At 60.5% G+C, this 12,349-nt stretch overlaps 2 protein-coding genes across 2 annotated transcripts in view; one reads left to right on the top strand and one right to left on the bottom strand.

Moving 5' to 3' along the window:
* Positions 1–217, bottom strand: part of Gata2 (GATA binding protein 2) — a gene marked incomplete in the record, with an annotated part of 8,224 nt that extends 8,007 nt beyond the window's left edge. The window contains 1 exon segment of the mRNA XM_005387040.2: positions 1–217.
* A 194-nt stretch (positions 218–411) lies between these two features.
* On the top strand, positions 412–8,889 carry LOC102024830. Its single transcript, XM_013515502.1, has 3 exons — positions 412–699; positions 1,228–1,460; positions 7,273–8,889. Exon 3 carries the CDS (start codon positions 7,355–7,357, stop codon positions 8,156–8,158), a length of 804 nt encoding a protein of 267 aa, XP_013370956.1. The 5' UTR covers positions 412–699; positions 1,228–1,460; positions 7,273–7,354; the 3' UTR covers positions 8,159–8,889.
* Positions 8,890–12,349: the final 3,460 nt, after the last annotated feature.

Genomic DNA, 12,349 nt, shown 5'->3' with positions numbered 1-12,349 from the left:
GCGGGCGCCCCCTCCCAGCGCCCTGGCGGCGGCCCCGCGGCTCACGCCCCCCGTCCCAGGACCCCCGCCCCGAGCGCGCTGTCTGGGACCTAGGGGTCCCCGAGGCTGACCCCTTCCTGGGGCCTTCTCTACCCGGGATCCCGGCCCCACCACTTTCCACCGACGCGCGCAGCCCGGAGACGTCACCTCCCCGGACCTGTGTCCCCGGGCCGGGGGAACTGGGGGGTGCGGGCGCCCAAGGGGGTACCTGGGCCTGGGTCCCCGGGACGCCGGGGCTGCGCTGGGCGGGGCGGGGCGGGGCGGGGGGGGTAGTCGGGGGAGATGGCGGAGGGGGAGGTGGCCAGGAGGGGGCGTCCCCTCGGGCGTGGCCTCGCAGACCCCCGGGCCGCACTGCCCCGGGCTAGGCGGTGAGACCGGGCCCCGGCGCCGGCGCCGGCGGGAGAGGCGCCCGGGGCCGGCGCAGCCGTTTCCCTCCAGGGGACCTCCTCCAGGCGGCCCCGGGGGACGGGAGGCAGGGGTCCCAGCCCAGGGTCCCCGGGTCTCCGGAGCTGCTCTCTCCACACCCCGACTCCGGGAACCAGCTCGGGGCGCAGGCGGGGTGTGCGCTGCTTTCTGCGGCTCCGGCGGGGGCACGTGGGCCCAGGGGACCCTGAGGCCTGGAGGGGGATCCGGACGCAGACGTTTGGGGGAGCCCGACAGGTGCGGGGTGTGGGGGCGCCGCCGACCTCGGGCGCACTCCTCAGTGGGCGCCCCGGGCTCCTCGGTGGTTAGGGGCGGGGGTCTCGGCCACCCGGGGGGAGGGGCGCGATTGACGGTCGGTAATTGGGTAACCGGAGGCGGCTTCTCCGGCCGGCGGCCCCGCCACCGCGACGCCGGGCCCCTGACGTCACCCGATTCGCCAGGAAATGAACTTTTTAATAATCCGAGGCGGGAGGAGAGCCGTGTCCCCTCGGCTCGGGGGCGCCTGGCCGCCGCGCTTAGCTCTCTGGCGCTCCCGTCAGCCTCCCGGGCCGGCTCAGGGCTCGGCCGAACTCCTCCTGCGGTCGGCGTCTGCCTGTCTGTCCAGGCCCGCAGCAGGTAAAGGCAGGAGCTGAGGCGCGAGCCCCAGCCCCGGCGCTGGGGTCCCCTCGCCTTGCGCCCTGGGCCTAGAGGGATCCGCCGCGCGCAGGTGAGTGTCGGGGACCCTCGCCCACGCCCTCTCGGGACCTCTGCTTCTCACGCCCATAGCCCGGGATTCACCAACGGCCACCACAAAGCTTAAAACCCACGAGGAGGCCCTGGAGCCCGCGATCTCTGGGACCCGCGCTTCGCGTCCGGCAAGCTGTGCCGCGCGCTTCGGCGCGAGAGGCAGGGGCAACCGCGGCCGGTGGTTGCGGGAACAATTCGGGAAGTCCCTGCCCGGCAGTGATCGGCGGTGACTGCAGGGAGGTAGCCACGGCGGCCCTCGCCAAAGCAAGCAGGTAATTTGCCGCTCTCCCCTCAAACGCGCAGTTTCAAAGATCCCCGGTTCTGGGGTGCTGATGGCTGCAATGTCAGCGCCACCAGCTCGGCTTCTGCCCTTGGTGGCAGCGTCCTAGCCTGCGGCGGTGGAGGTGGCCTGGCCGGCTGGGCCCCCTGTTCTAGCGTCCGCCGGAGAGCTCTGTCCGTCTTGGGCAGAGCGAGTGCAGACGGGGATTTAATTACCCCGCTCGGCGGCTCAGAAAATCGCTGCGCACAGGGCTTAGCCGCTGGGCAGTTAAGCGGCACTTGAGCTGGGGCCTCCGGAGACCCGCAGCAGCCTGCCTGCCCGCACTCCGGGCTGGAGAGGAAAACAGGGAAGGGAATTCTGCCAAGTCCTCTGAGGCCTCCGGAGTTGCCTTCCTGGAAACTGCAGGCCAGCAGCCGGCTCGGCCCAGCTACCACCGAGACCGAAGCTCTTGCGTCCGAGGCGGGACTACCAGTTCGGCAGGAATGAACCCGCATGGTAGAGAAAATCGCGGCGCCAGGTAGCAGGGTGCTGAGCTGGCCGAGAAATGGGTCCTACGCTGTGAATGTCTGCAAGAATCAGACAGGGCAGACAGGACCTCACCCACCGGGCCTGCTGGATGGTCCTGCCACCTTACCCCTGAACAGACCTCCAGGGAGGGTCAGCTCAGCCCGGGGAATGGCTGGGGTCGCGGCGGGTGCCTGTCCCACCTGGATGACAGCACATTTATTCCCGCTGCTGCACATTCCTGTGCTGGCACTAGGGGTTTCCGGACACCCTCGTGAGGGACACAGTTCCTTTCTCAATTTTTGTTTCTTTCGAAGCATAGCTGGAGATGCAGGCCTTTGATCACACTAAGGAGCTGTCATTTTCCTTACGGGAAACAAAATTTCTCCGTCGAAAGAAGGTCTGCCACCAAACCGAATTTTCTGACAGCCCTTTGCAGGTGACCCCAGGCTCCCTGTTAGAGCATTCGACCATGTGGCCATGGGCTTCTGCCTGGGATCCAGACCTGGGTTCTGGGGGCCACCCGGTTGGTGCAAAGCCACGGCTGCCCGCCGAGCCAGGGCCCTGAGCAGCCCAGCTCCAGGCTCCATGCTTCGCCCTTTGTTTAAGCTGCGCTCATCCTCAGCCGCCCCGCTGGGGCCTCTAAGTTTGCCCTCTCTTTGAAACCCAATTCTTCTCACCTTCTTTGGGCAGCTAATTGGCCCACAGCGGGTGGGGGCTCGAGGAAGCCTTTGCTTAGGGACAGCCTCAGGGGTGCTTCACTGGAGAGGCACAGCCTCCCAGCCCAGGCTGTCAGGGACACGGGGGAGTCACCAGGGCGTCTGGACCGGTAAGGTTCAGCTCCCACGCTAACTGTCCCTCTACTCTTTGAGATTCACCTCCAGACCCTTGAATTAGAAGGCTCTCTCTTCCCTGGCCTTCCTGCTGGCCCTGCCACCCCATTGTAGAATCCGGGGGCCCAGGCTCCTGAGTGTCTTGGCACCCTGGCCCTGGCGCCGCCGGGGACTCTATCTCCTAAGCTGGTTCTACCACCACGGCCGAACCAGTGGCCAGCCGGGCCGGTGGAGACCCACAGATCACCCCGCCTTTCTCCCCCACTACCAACAGCTCAGCGGTGTTCACAGCGCCTGGCGCCCTGCGGCAGGACAACTGCTAAATCCCTTTCGTTAGATGCAATTTGTTTGCAATTTGTCAACCCGGCTGGGAAACACTCTCCAGACACCCTGGTTGCGCTTTGGCTCTACCTGGTTCTCAAGTTCTGTCTGCCATGAACGAATCCTAGCACGGGGCAGCTGCGTAGACCCGGAGCTCATGCCCAGATGTTCCTGACCCTGTGAGACGTGGCTTTTTCCAAAACAAACGAATTTCTTTTCTTGTTTTCTGGTAAACGACCGGCGGCCACACTCCGGGGGCCCTGAACACCGTAACTTTCCCCTTGAGGCTGAGGCGAACTCTAGTTCAAGGCTGGCTACCACTGAGTGGTCCTAAAAGTCGGAGTCCAGCCAGGTCCAAACGCTGTCTACGCCTGCTGCCTGCACCGCCCTGTGGCCGCCCTGTTCTTATTGAAATCCCACTAAACGGATTCGACTCCGGCTTGGGGAATAAGGGAGCCCTCCAGACACGGCGCGCTCCCCCACCTGCACCCCAGCCACACGGGATAAAAGGCCGCGGGGTGCGGCAGGCAGGCGGGAGTGAGCCGCCGGGTTAAGCCTCCCAAAGCCGGCGCACGGGACCAGCCGGCAGGTGCAGCCTGCTCGGCCCGGCTCGGACGCATCGGCTCGGCGGCCTGGGTGGGGGCAGAAGACAAAGGCTCCAGTCTGGGCCGGGGAAGGCGGTGACCGCGCAGCCCTGGGAAGTCAGGGGGTCCTGGGTCCTAGAGCTGGAAGGAATGGGAAACCCAGAGGCCTGAGGCAGCCTGTGGCGCCCAGGTGCCTGAATCCATTCCAGGCAAGGGCGGGGGTTCACGAGACTGGCAGGGCCAGGCAGAACCCCAAAGATAGGGCCGCGGAGCCTGTGACCATGTAGTGTGGGCCCCAGGGCCGAGCTGAGTCCCAGGACAAACAGGAGGGCAGGCTGAAAGGGACTCACCGGGGTGCAGGGCTCCCAAAGTGGCCTGGTGGCGGAGGTGGCGCTCAGCAGCGGGACCCCAGTGGCCCACAGAGTGGCCACATGGTGCGGTGCACAGCGGGCCGCTTTGTCCACCCAGTGGGTGAAGGATCGGCTAGGGTGGGGGTGACAGCAGCCGAGCGATAGAGACTGGAGCGGCAGCCCCAGCCACCACTTCCCTCGCGTGCTTGCCGGCAGCCTCTCCGTCTCACCGGCCGCAGCGCTGCTGCTTTTTATTTCAACATCACTGGGGGGGGGGCGCCGCAGGGGGGCAGGAGGGTGACCCAGGCTCTGCGCCCTGACTGCTGGGCCCAGCCTCTGGGCTGGCCGCCTAGGGCCACTAGGCATTGGGAACACAGTCACCCTGCTCGTCCCCAAGCCAGACCACTCGCGTCCTCTGGGGTGCCCCTGCTGTCTGGGATGCAAGCTCGGAAAGCCTGCCATGTCGGTCTGTTCCGGGGCTGCCCCTGGGGACCCTCCGGCCGTGGCACACGCACTCACGAATGCAGGTACATGTGCGCCTGCTCTTTCTCCCTCAGCCCACTACCCATAGTGTTGACAGGAACACACACAACGGCACATACGCAGACAGGCGACTTGGGCGGGACCAACACACACGCACACACACACGCACACACACACGCACGCACACACACACACGCAGGCCCTCACGCCAGGCTGGGTGTAGGGCAACCCTCCCTTCCCCACAGCCTCTCCAGTTCCCAGCTCAGAGGGGAGTGGAGTTTCTGGTGTGTCCCTGGCCCAGTCACTCTGGCAAAGGTGAGGAACTGTCCTTAGAAGGCTGAGGGATGGGTATGGGGGTCCTTGCTCCTAGAAGGAGCCTAGGCTTGTCCACAGGGGCGCCCCGGGAACTCCACCAAGGAATCCAACCCTCCTCCTCTCTGGGCCATTCCAGCTGCCTAGAGAGGGTGACCGTGGCTTTGGGCCCAGAAAGAAAGTGCTTTGCCCGGGAAGGAGCGGAAGTGCGTGGCTGGTGCCCAGGTGTGCCTCCAGGGGGGGAATGGGCCATCCCCTGTCCTTGTGGCACCTGCTGTGGGTGGGTTTCCATGCATCTGGGAGTGACAGCACCCCTTGTGTGTGCTCTGTGCTTGTGGCCCGTGTATATCTCGCATACGCGCAAGAGTTTGCAGACCTGAGTGAGCACGTGCGTTGCTTCTGCTGGCTCAGTGGGGACGTGTGTGCTAGCCAGTGGTGCACACGGAGCGTGTGTCCATGGACCTGGACGTGTGTCCTGGGGGTGGGGTATCTACGGGATCCTCACCTCCATGTGGGTTCAGCAGTGGGTATTTCTACGTGTCCATCTGTAAACTAGTGTTTCCCTGTGTGTGTCTGTAGCAATGTATGGGTCCCTGTGTGAATGAATTTGTGCTTGAGGGGGGGCACTGTGTGCGTATCTTTAAAAGTGTGTACCTGGTTTATCTGTGTGTGTTCGAACGTGTGTGTGTGATGTGTTGCGATGTGGATACCCCTGGAGAATTCTGCTTGTTAACTGGTGAGTATTGGGAATGTTTGTGTACCTGGGTGTACATTCTCCTGTGTGTGTATGTGTGCATCTTTCTATTTGCATCTGTCTATTTGTTTCTTTTTTTTTCTCCACAGTGCTAGGGATTAAACCTAGGGCCTTACGCATGTTAGGAAAATGCTCTACCACTGAGCTACATCCCCAACCTGCATTTTTCTATCTCAATGTGTGTGTGTGTGTGTGTGTGTGTGTGTGTGTGTCTATATGGTATTGGGGATTGAACCCAGGGAACATTAAACTACATCTCCCGCCCTTGTTTGCTTGTTTGTTTACGACATGGTCTTGCTAAGTTGCCCAAGCTGACCTCAAACTTGCAACCATCTGCCTCCGCGTGCCTCAGTAGCTGGGATTGCCAGTGTGTGCCACCATGCTCAGCTCTCTTTCCCAATGTAGTACCCTTGCATAACTTTAGACCTGCAGGGAGGGGCAGACGTGTCCCACCATGCTGAGTTGCTGTTTATGTCTGTGTGTCAGGCGTGGGGTCTTGTGTCTGTGATCCACGGAGGAGCGGGTCCCTCGATGTCACGTGGTGTGTGCATCCTCTGGGATCACCAGCCGCTTTGCACCTTTCCTAACCAGCAGGCCTGCTAGTGCAGCTCTGGGGTGCTGTTCGCTTGGGCCCTTTCTGTCCGTCTGTGGGAGGGGGAGATGAGCTGATAAGTTTATCTGCCGTCGCCAGCGCCATGCTGAATAACTGCTCTAATGAGGTGGCCTCTCTGGAACCACCCGCTCCAAGCCCCCCACCCCGTTGGGGAGGGTCATGGGCCAGGTGGCTGCTCTGCACCCCAGGACCTTGGTGTCTGGGGCCTTTTCTAGTTCTGTTTGGTTCTCTGGGACGGGCACAGGACCCCACCCACCGTGGCCCTGCAGGGCTGGGGCTGGCCTGGCAGGGCTGGCTGGAGCCTCCCGGTCGGTGGCTGGACCTCAGCCAGGGGCCAGGCCTGCAGAGGACAGGTGGCAGGAGGCCTGGGGACCTGGGAGAGCCGGCTGGGGGTGGACAGATGGACAGACACGGACACCCAGCAAAGAGAGACCCAGAGAGACGGGGAGGGGACAGGAGACAGGGAGCCCTAAGGACAGATTTGTGAAAGCAGCAGCCACCAGAGGACAGGCACAGGCAGGCTTGGGGGCTCGGGGTTGAGAGCGCTCAGATAGGCAGACATCTAACAGTGCCAGGGAGGTCAGAGAGATGGGGATGAAGGCAGAGGAAGTGTTAGCCAGAGAAAGACAGGGGCCAGAAGATAAAAAGAGAAGACAGCGCCAGAGAGATGGAGGGAAGAGAGCTTCGGAGGGGCTGCGAGCCCTGCGGGGAGCGAGCACGGAAAGGGCCCGAAAGAAGCGGGACACAAAGGAGCGCGACTGGGCACCGAGCAGGGGGCGCGGAGAGCAGCGCGCAGGGCCACACGGGGTCCACGCCGGGTGGGGCACCGGGCGCGGGCGGCGCGGGCAGGGGGATCCGCGCGGGGCCGCGCCGCTGTCCGGGGTAATTTTTCATCTCGGCCGGCTAATCTTTGTTCCCGGCGAAGATAATGAATAGCCAATCGTTATCTGCCCGGCTCCCGGAGGCTGCCCGAGAATGGGGTTGTACCGGGCTGGGAATTGTTTCCAAAGTGCCGCGGAATAAATGGTGTTCCTTATCTCTGCCTTCCAGATTATCGGAGCCCTTTCAGAGCGCGCACAACAAATGCGGCCGCCCTGGAAAGCAGCATTTACCGGCGCAGATCCGCGCGCTGATGGGCAGGCAGATAGCGTCCGCGGGGGGCGCCGTGTGCGCCGGGCCACCGAGCGCCCCCCCAGTGCCCTGCGTGCGTGGAGGGACACGTGGGCGTGGACATGCAGCAAACCACTATGCAGTGTGCGTGCAACTGTGCCAAGCAAGTGTGCGGCCCGAAGCACCGGTGTGCACGCTCGTGGCAAGCCTAGGCGCGGAGTGTCCGGCCACCGCCGCGGAGCGCGCACCGTGCACGCAGGTGCCGCATGCGGGCGCGGGGCCGGCGGGACGCTCGGAGAGGGAAGAGTGGGTGTGCACGCCCAGTGTGGCGGGTGGTCACGCTGAGTGCCTCGACGTCCCCGCTGGAGGTGCAGTTCCGGAGCGCAAGGCAGAGAGGGTGTTCGGCGCGCGCAGGTCGCCCTCTACCGTGTGCGCCTCGCGGGCTGCAGACTTGCGAGGGTGTGCGCGTCCGTACCCGCTACCTGGGCGAGCGCCTCGCGTGTCTTTGGGGTGTGCGCGGCCCCACGGGGGGACCGCCCTCGGGCAGCTTTCTGCCCAGGGGAAGCTAGGGGCGCAGCAAGCTGCGGGTGTAGACCCTGCATCGTGGGGAAGAGACAGATCTGTGTGTGCGGGTGTGATGGACGCCAAGCAGCTGGGCGGATTGCACCGCGTGCCAGGAGCGTTTGCGATGGGAGAGTGTACCGGGATGGAGCCTAGAGGGGTGGCCCGAGGAGTTTGGGGACGCCCGGGGTTCCTGGCCCAAGGCCTCTCCGCCGCTCTCCAGAGCTGGGCCAGCAGACCCAAACCCCGCCGCCCGGGTCCCTGAGCAGTGAATGGCACGCGTCGCCGACAAAGGCTGTATTTTTCCAGACTTGCGCCCCGCCCGTGCGCGCGATGGTCCCCATGGCGACGCAGATAGCGCCGCAGCCATTTTCCTATCTGCCGGAGTCTATTATACGGCGGGATTAGCTCATCTCCAGGCAGGTCAAACCCAAAGTCACACAACCTGCGGCGCTGGCCCCGCCCCCGCCCGCCCCTCCCCCTCTCGGGTCCAGCGGCGGCCCGGCGACCCCGGCCCACGGCCCGTGCGCAGGCGCAGAGCGCCACCTGGCGGCCGCTGGGGCCCGGAGACTTCCCTCTCCGACGGCAGAGGTGGGCTGGGCAGGGTCCCTTCCTCCAAAAGGTGGAAGCAAGCAGGTGCTTGGTTTTGTCCCTGGCAGGTACCCAGAACCAGGCTGGCACACAGGGGGTGCCCCATCAATGTTTGTGGGAAGGACGGATGGACAGGAAATTATAGACAGGGCCCGACTGCCAAAGGTCACGGCATAAACTGGCAGCAGAAAACTATTCGTGTGCATGGAAGTCAAACTCCCTGGGAACCTGTGCAGGAGCCTCGCAGACCTCTAGGCCTCGCTGCTGCTTCCTACCCCAGCGACCATCAGTTCTTCCCGTAGGTCAGGACGGCCCACCCTTTCTCTGCGACACCCTGGGAATTCTGCCTGTCACGCGTGTACCCCCGCCTCCACCCGTGATAAAGTTGCTGTCCTCTGCCCTGCCTTCCGTTCTGCACTGTTTGTCTGTTTCTCCCCGTGCGGCTGCCGAGGGGAGTGCTGAGTGCCCCCGGGTCCCCTGTGTCCCTGTGTACAGTCCAGCGGCTGAACGTAGGCACTGTGGGCCCCCCTTGCCTGTCACTGATGCCCTTTTCCCGGCCCCTCGCTTGTCCCAGCTGCAGCCGGAGGTTGAGAGAGAAAACGATGCTGCGGTCCCTCCACGTCCCGTGCTCCGCCGGGTGACACCTCACTCACAGTATGAGATAATTATGCCAGAGGCGCCTGGAGCTGCGGTGATTAATTGCTGCTCAGGCTTGGACAGGATCTGGAGCAGAAAGACCGCAGCTGGCTGAGCGGGGACCAGGCCAGGCTTGCTCCTGCGCAGGCGGCTTGAGACCCGCCCTGTGACAGGGGTCGGCCAGAACGCCCCGCTTCCACACACCCGTGTCACTTCACCCCCGGAACCCCCCCCCACTCCCGCCAGACTGAGTGGGGATTGTGTGTGAGCGTGTGCCAGGTGTGACCAAATTATGGGTGGAGACACACTGCTGGGAAAGTCACCCTCTCGCTTCAAGCACACTTAGCTCGCCCTCCTTGCCGCTTTCTGCAGCAACCCCAGAAGGGCTCTTCCGCGGGCGTCTTTATGAGGTACAATCAAAATATGGTGAGTGCTGCTGCCAAGGGCCACCCAGTGGGAGGGCAGGCTTGTGAAAACAGCACTGTGTCCTCGCCCACCTTCTTCAGTGGATCTGGCACCTGCAACTTCTGGCTCTTCCTCAGACTCATTCAGGACATGGAGGCAGCCACGACACTACGCTAAAGATCCTCACGAAAGAGGACTCCAGAGCTGCTGCAGAAAGCGGCAAGAACATGGGATAAGTTTTCAGAGCGAGGGGGAGGATTGTGAGGGGAATTAGTGGCAATGTGCCTTTTACTGTAATAAAAAAATTTTTAAAGGAAAATTCGCTGTATAGAGCCACCCAGCGTGGCCTCTGTGCCAGGCCCCGCCCCTCAGGCCCCAGGTCATGGACTTGTCCCTCATGGAGATGCTGGGTGCTGGACTTGGTTGGTGCTGGTTTTCCTTCCAATAATGGGACGGCCGGTATCTCTCTCCCTCTGTGTCCATATGCCACTTAGTAATTAATCACTGAACTCATTCAGTCAGTCCTTTTAAATAGTGTGCTGGGCCCCGGGTGTACAGCTGTGGGAGCTTCACTCCGGGACAGTCAGTCCGGTGACCGAATTGGATGAGGTCAAGAAAGCCTCAGAAATAATGCTAAGAATTCTGAGGGCAGGAAAAGCACACGCAGGCTGATGCGGGCCCTGGGCTCAGTTGCCAGGCCTGTGTGAGCGGTGAGATTCTGGCCGGTGAGGCCCGGAACCTCGGGCTGCTTGCTGAGGGGAGGTGCTCACTCTCACCGGGGAACACAGTGTGTAAAGAGCGCCAAGGGGTCAACAGCAACCGTGGAGCAGAACCGTGGCGAAGGGTGTGAATGGAAAGTTCCTCAGAAAGAGGTGAACAAAGGCACGCTCGGTCTCACTCAGAGACATGGAAATTTAAATCACAAATCTGGGGTGAAAGGAAATGAGCTGAAATAGACCATGGTGGCGGATGGGACCCTATAAAGGATGAGAATGCATTGAAGGATGCATTTGGGTTACCTTTATGGCACTTCACTTCTACCACAAGAAGCTGTTCAAAAAAATAAATGACGAGGCTTGGGGACAGCTTGTGGTAAAGCACTTGCTTAGCATGTAAGAGGTGCTGGGTTTGATCCCCAGACCAGAAAACAGTAAGTAACAGCCAGGTGTGGTGCTGCATGACTCTAACCCCAGCTACTTTGGGAGGCTGAAGCAGGGGGATTGTAAGTTCAAAGCCAGCCCAGGCAACTCGGTGAGACCCTGTCTCAAAAAGAAAAAGTTTGAAAAGGACCAAGGGTGCAGCCCAGTGGCTGACAATTGTTTAGCACACAAGTACCACAAATATTACAAATATCGCGTGGGGCCGGGCATGGTGGCGCACACCTGTAATCCCAGCACTCCGGAGGCTGAGGCAGGAGGATCATTGCAAGTTCGAGACCAGCCTGGGCTACAAAGTGAGCTCAAGGCCAGCCTGAGCTGCATAGCGAGACCCTGTCTCAAAAAGACCAAAAAAAAAAAAAAATATTGCATGGGGAGAGAGGTTGTTGGGAATGTCAGACACTCGGGTGGGTGGGCAATGGGACCCTGACACATGTATGATACATACACCTTTGAGCCAAGATTCCATTTGCAGGGCTCCATCTGACAGATATGCTTTCACATCTGTGGAATTTACAAGGAAATTCACTGCAGCCTCATACATTATGGCCAAAGATTGGAAGCAGAAGATGTTCTTCCACAGATGGAATGTCATGCTGCTGTCAAAATAAAAAAAAAAAAAAGGAAGAGAAAAAGCAAAGCATAGCTCTTAGTTGGGCATGGTGGTGCACATCTGTAATCCTAGGTCCTTAGAAGGCTGAGACAGGAAGATTGCAAGTTCAGGCTCAGCCTGAGCAACTTAGTGAGACCCTGTGTCAAAACAAAAAGTAAAGAAAGTCTGGGGATGTAGCTCAGTGTGCCCTGGGTTTAGTTCCCAGTATGGCAAAAATCAATCAATCAATCAGTCAATGTGCAGATGAGAGAGCAGTGTGCCCGCTGATTAGCAATGGGGTAAGGAGAGAAGAGACAGACACATCGGCTCACACAGTTCCAGAAACTCTCTGGACAGCCTACAAATAGGCCGTTAGCAATCTACACCAGGCCTGGGTTCAGTGGATGGAAAAAAATGTGGGAGGGACTTTCCCATGTGCCTTTGATTCGGGTTGAACTTGCACAGATAGATAGATAATAGGTGATAAACGTACAGACAGTGTAAAATGTTAAACTTAAAGGCAAAAAACAACAACAACAACAACAAAAAAACCCTTTTCTCCAGCAACTGGAAGTCAAGATCAAGCCCTAGATAACCCTTTGGGTTAAAAAAATAAATAAATAAAAATGGAGAAGAGCAAAACCTGGCCAGGAAGAAGTTGGGGAAATTTTCAGGGGCTAAAACACAAGGAAACAAACTTTCTCCTACCCTATCAACAGGAATGTAAACTGGTGCAAGCATTTTGCAGAGTTATCTGGATGTGTCTAGACAGGTTAAGGTACAAACACCACACAAAGCTGGGCATGACGTCGTGCACCTGGAATCCCAGCACTCTGGGAGGCTGAAGCAGGAGGATGGCAAGTTCAAGTTCCCAGCTTGGACAACTTAGCAAGACTGTTTCAAAAGAAAAAAAGGGCTGGGGATGTAGCTCAGTGTGAGGGTCCTGGGTTCCATTCCTCAGGACCCATCCCTCCAAGAAAAGCCACGTGACCCTCCAATTCCCTCACCCAGGCACATGAGAAGCCCTCACTCAAGGCCAAAGAGATGTGTGTGCTGCCGCTCATGGGGTGCTGCT

This window comes from Chinchilla lanigera, unplaced genomic scaffold (genome assembly GCF_000276665.1).
Source record: "Chinchilla lanigera isolate Chin_1 unplaced genomic scaffold, ChiLan1.0 scaffold00028, whole genome shotgun sequence".
NCBI classification, from domain to species: Eukaryota; Metazoa; Chordata; class Mammalia; order Rodentia; family Chinchillidae; genus Chinchilla; species Chinchilla lanigera.
This window is presented reverse-complemented; position numbering and strand designations above follow the sequence as displayed.

What these genes read in the sequence shown, in the direction of transcription:
- LOC102024830 (XM_013515502.1), top strand. Translation starts at nt 7,355, where the DNA reads ATGGGCAGGCAGATAGCGTCCGCGGGGGGCGCCGTGTGCGCCGGGCCA.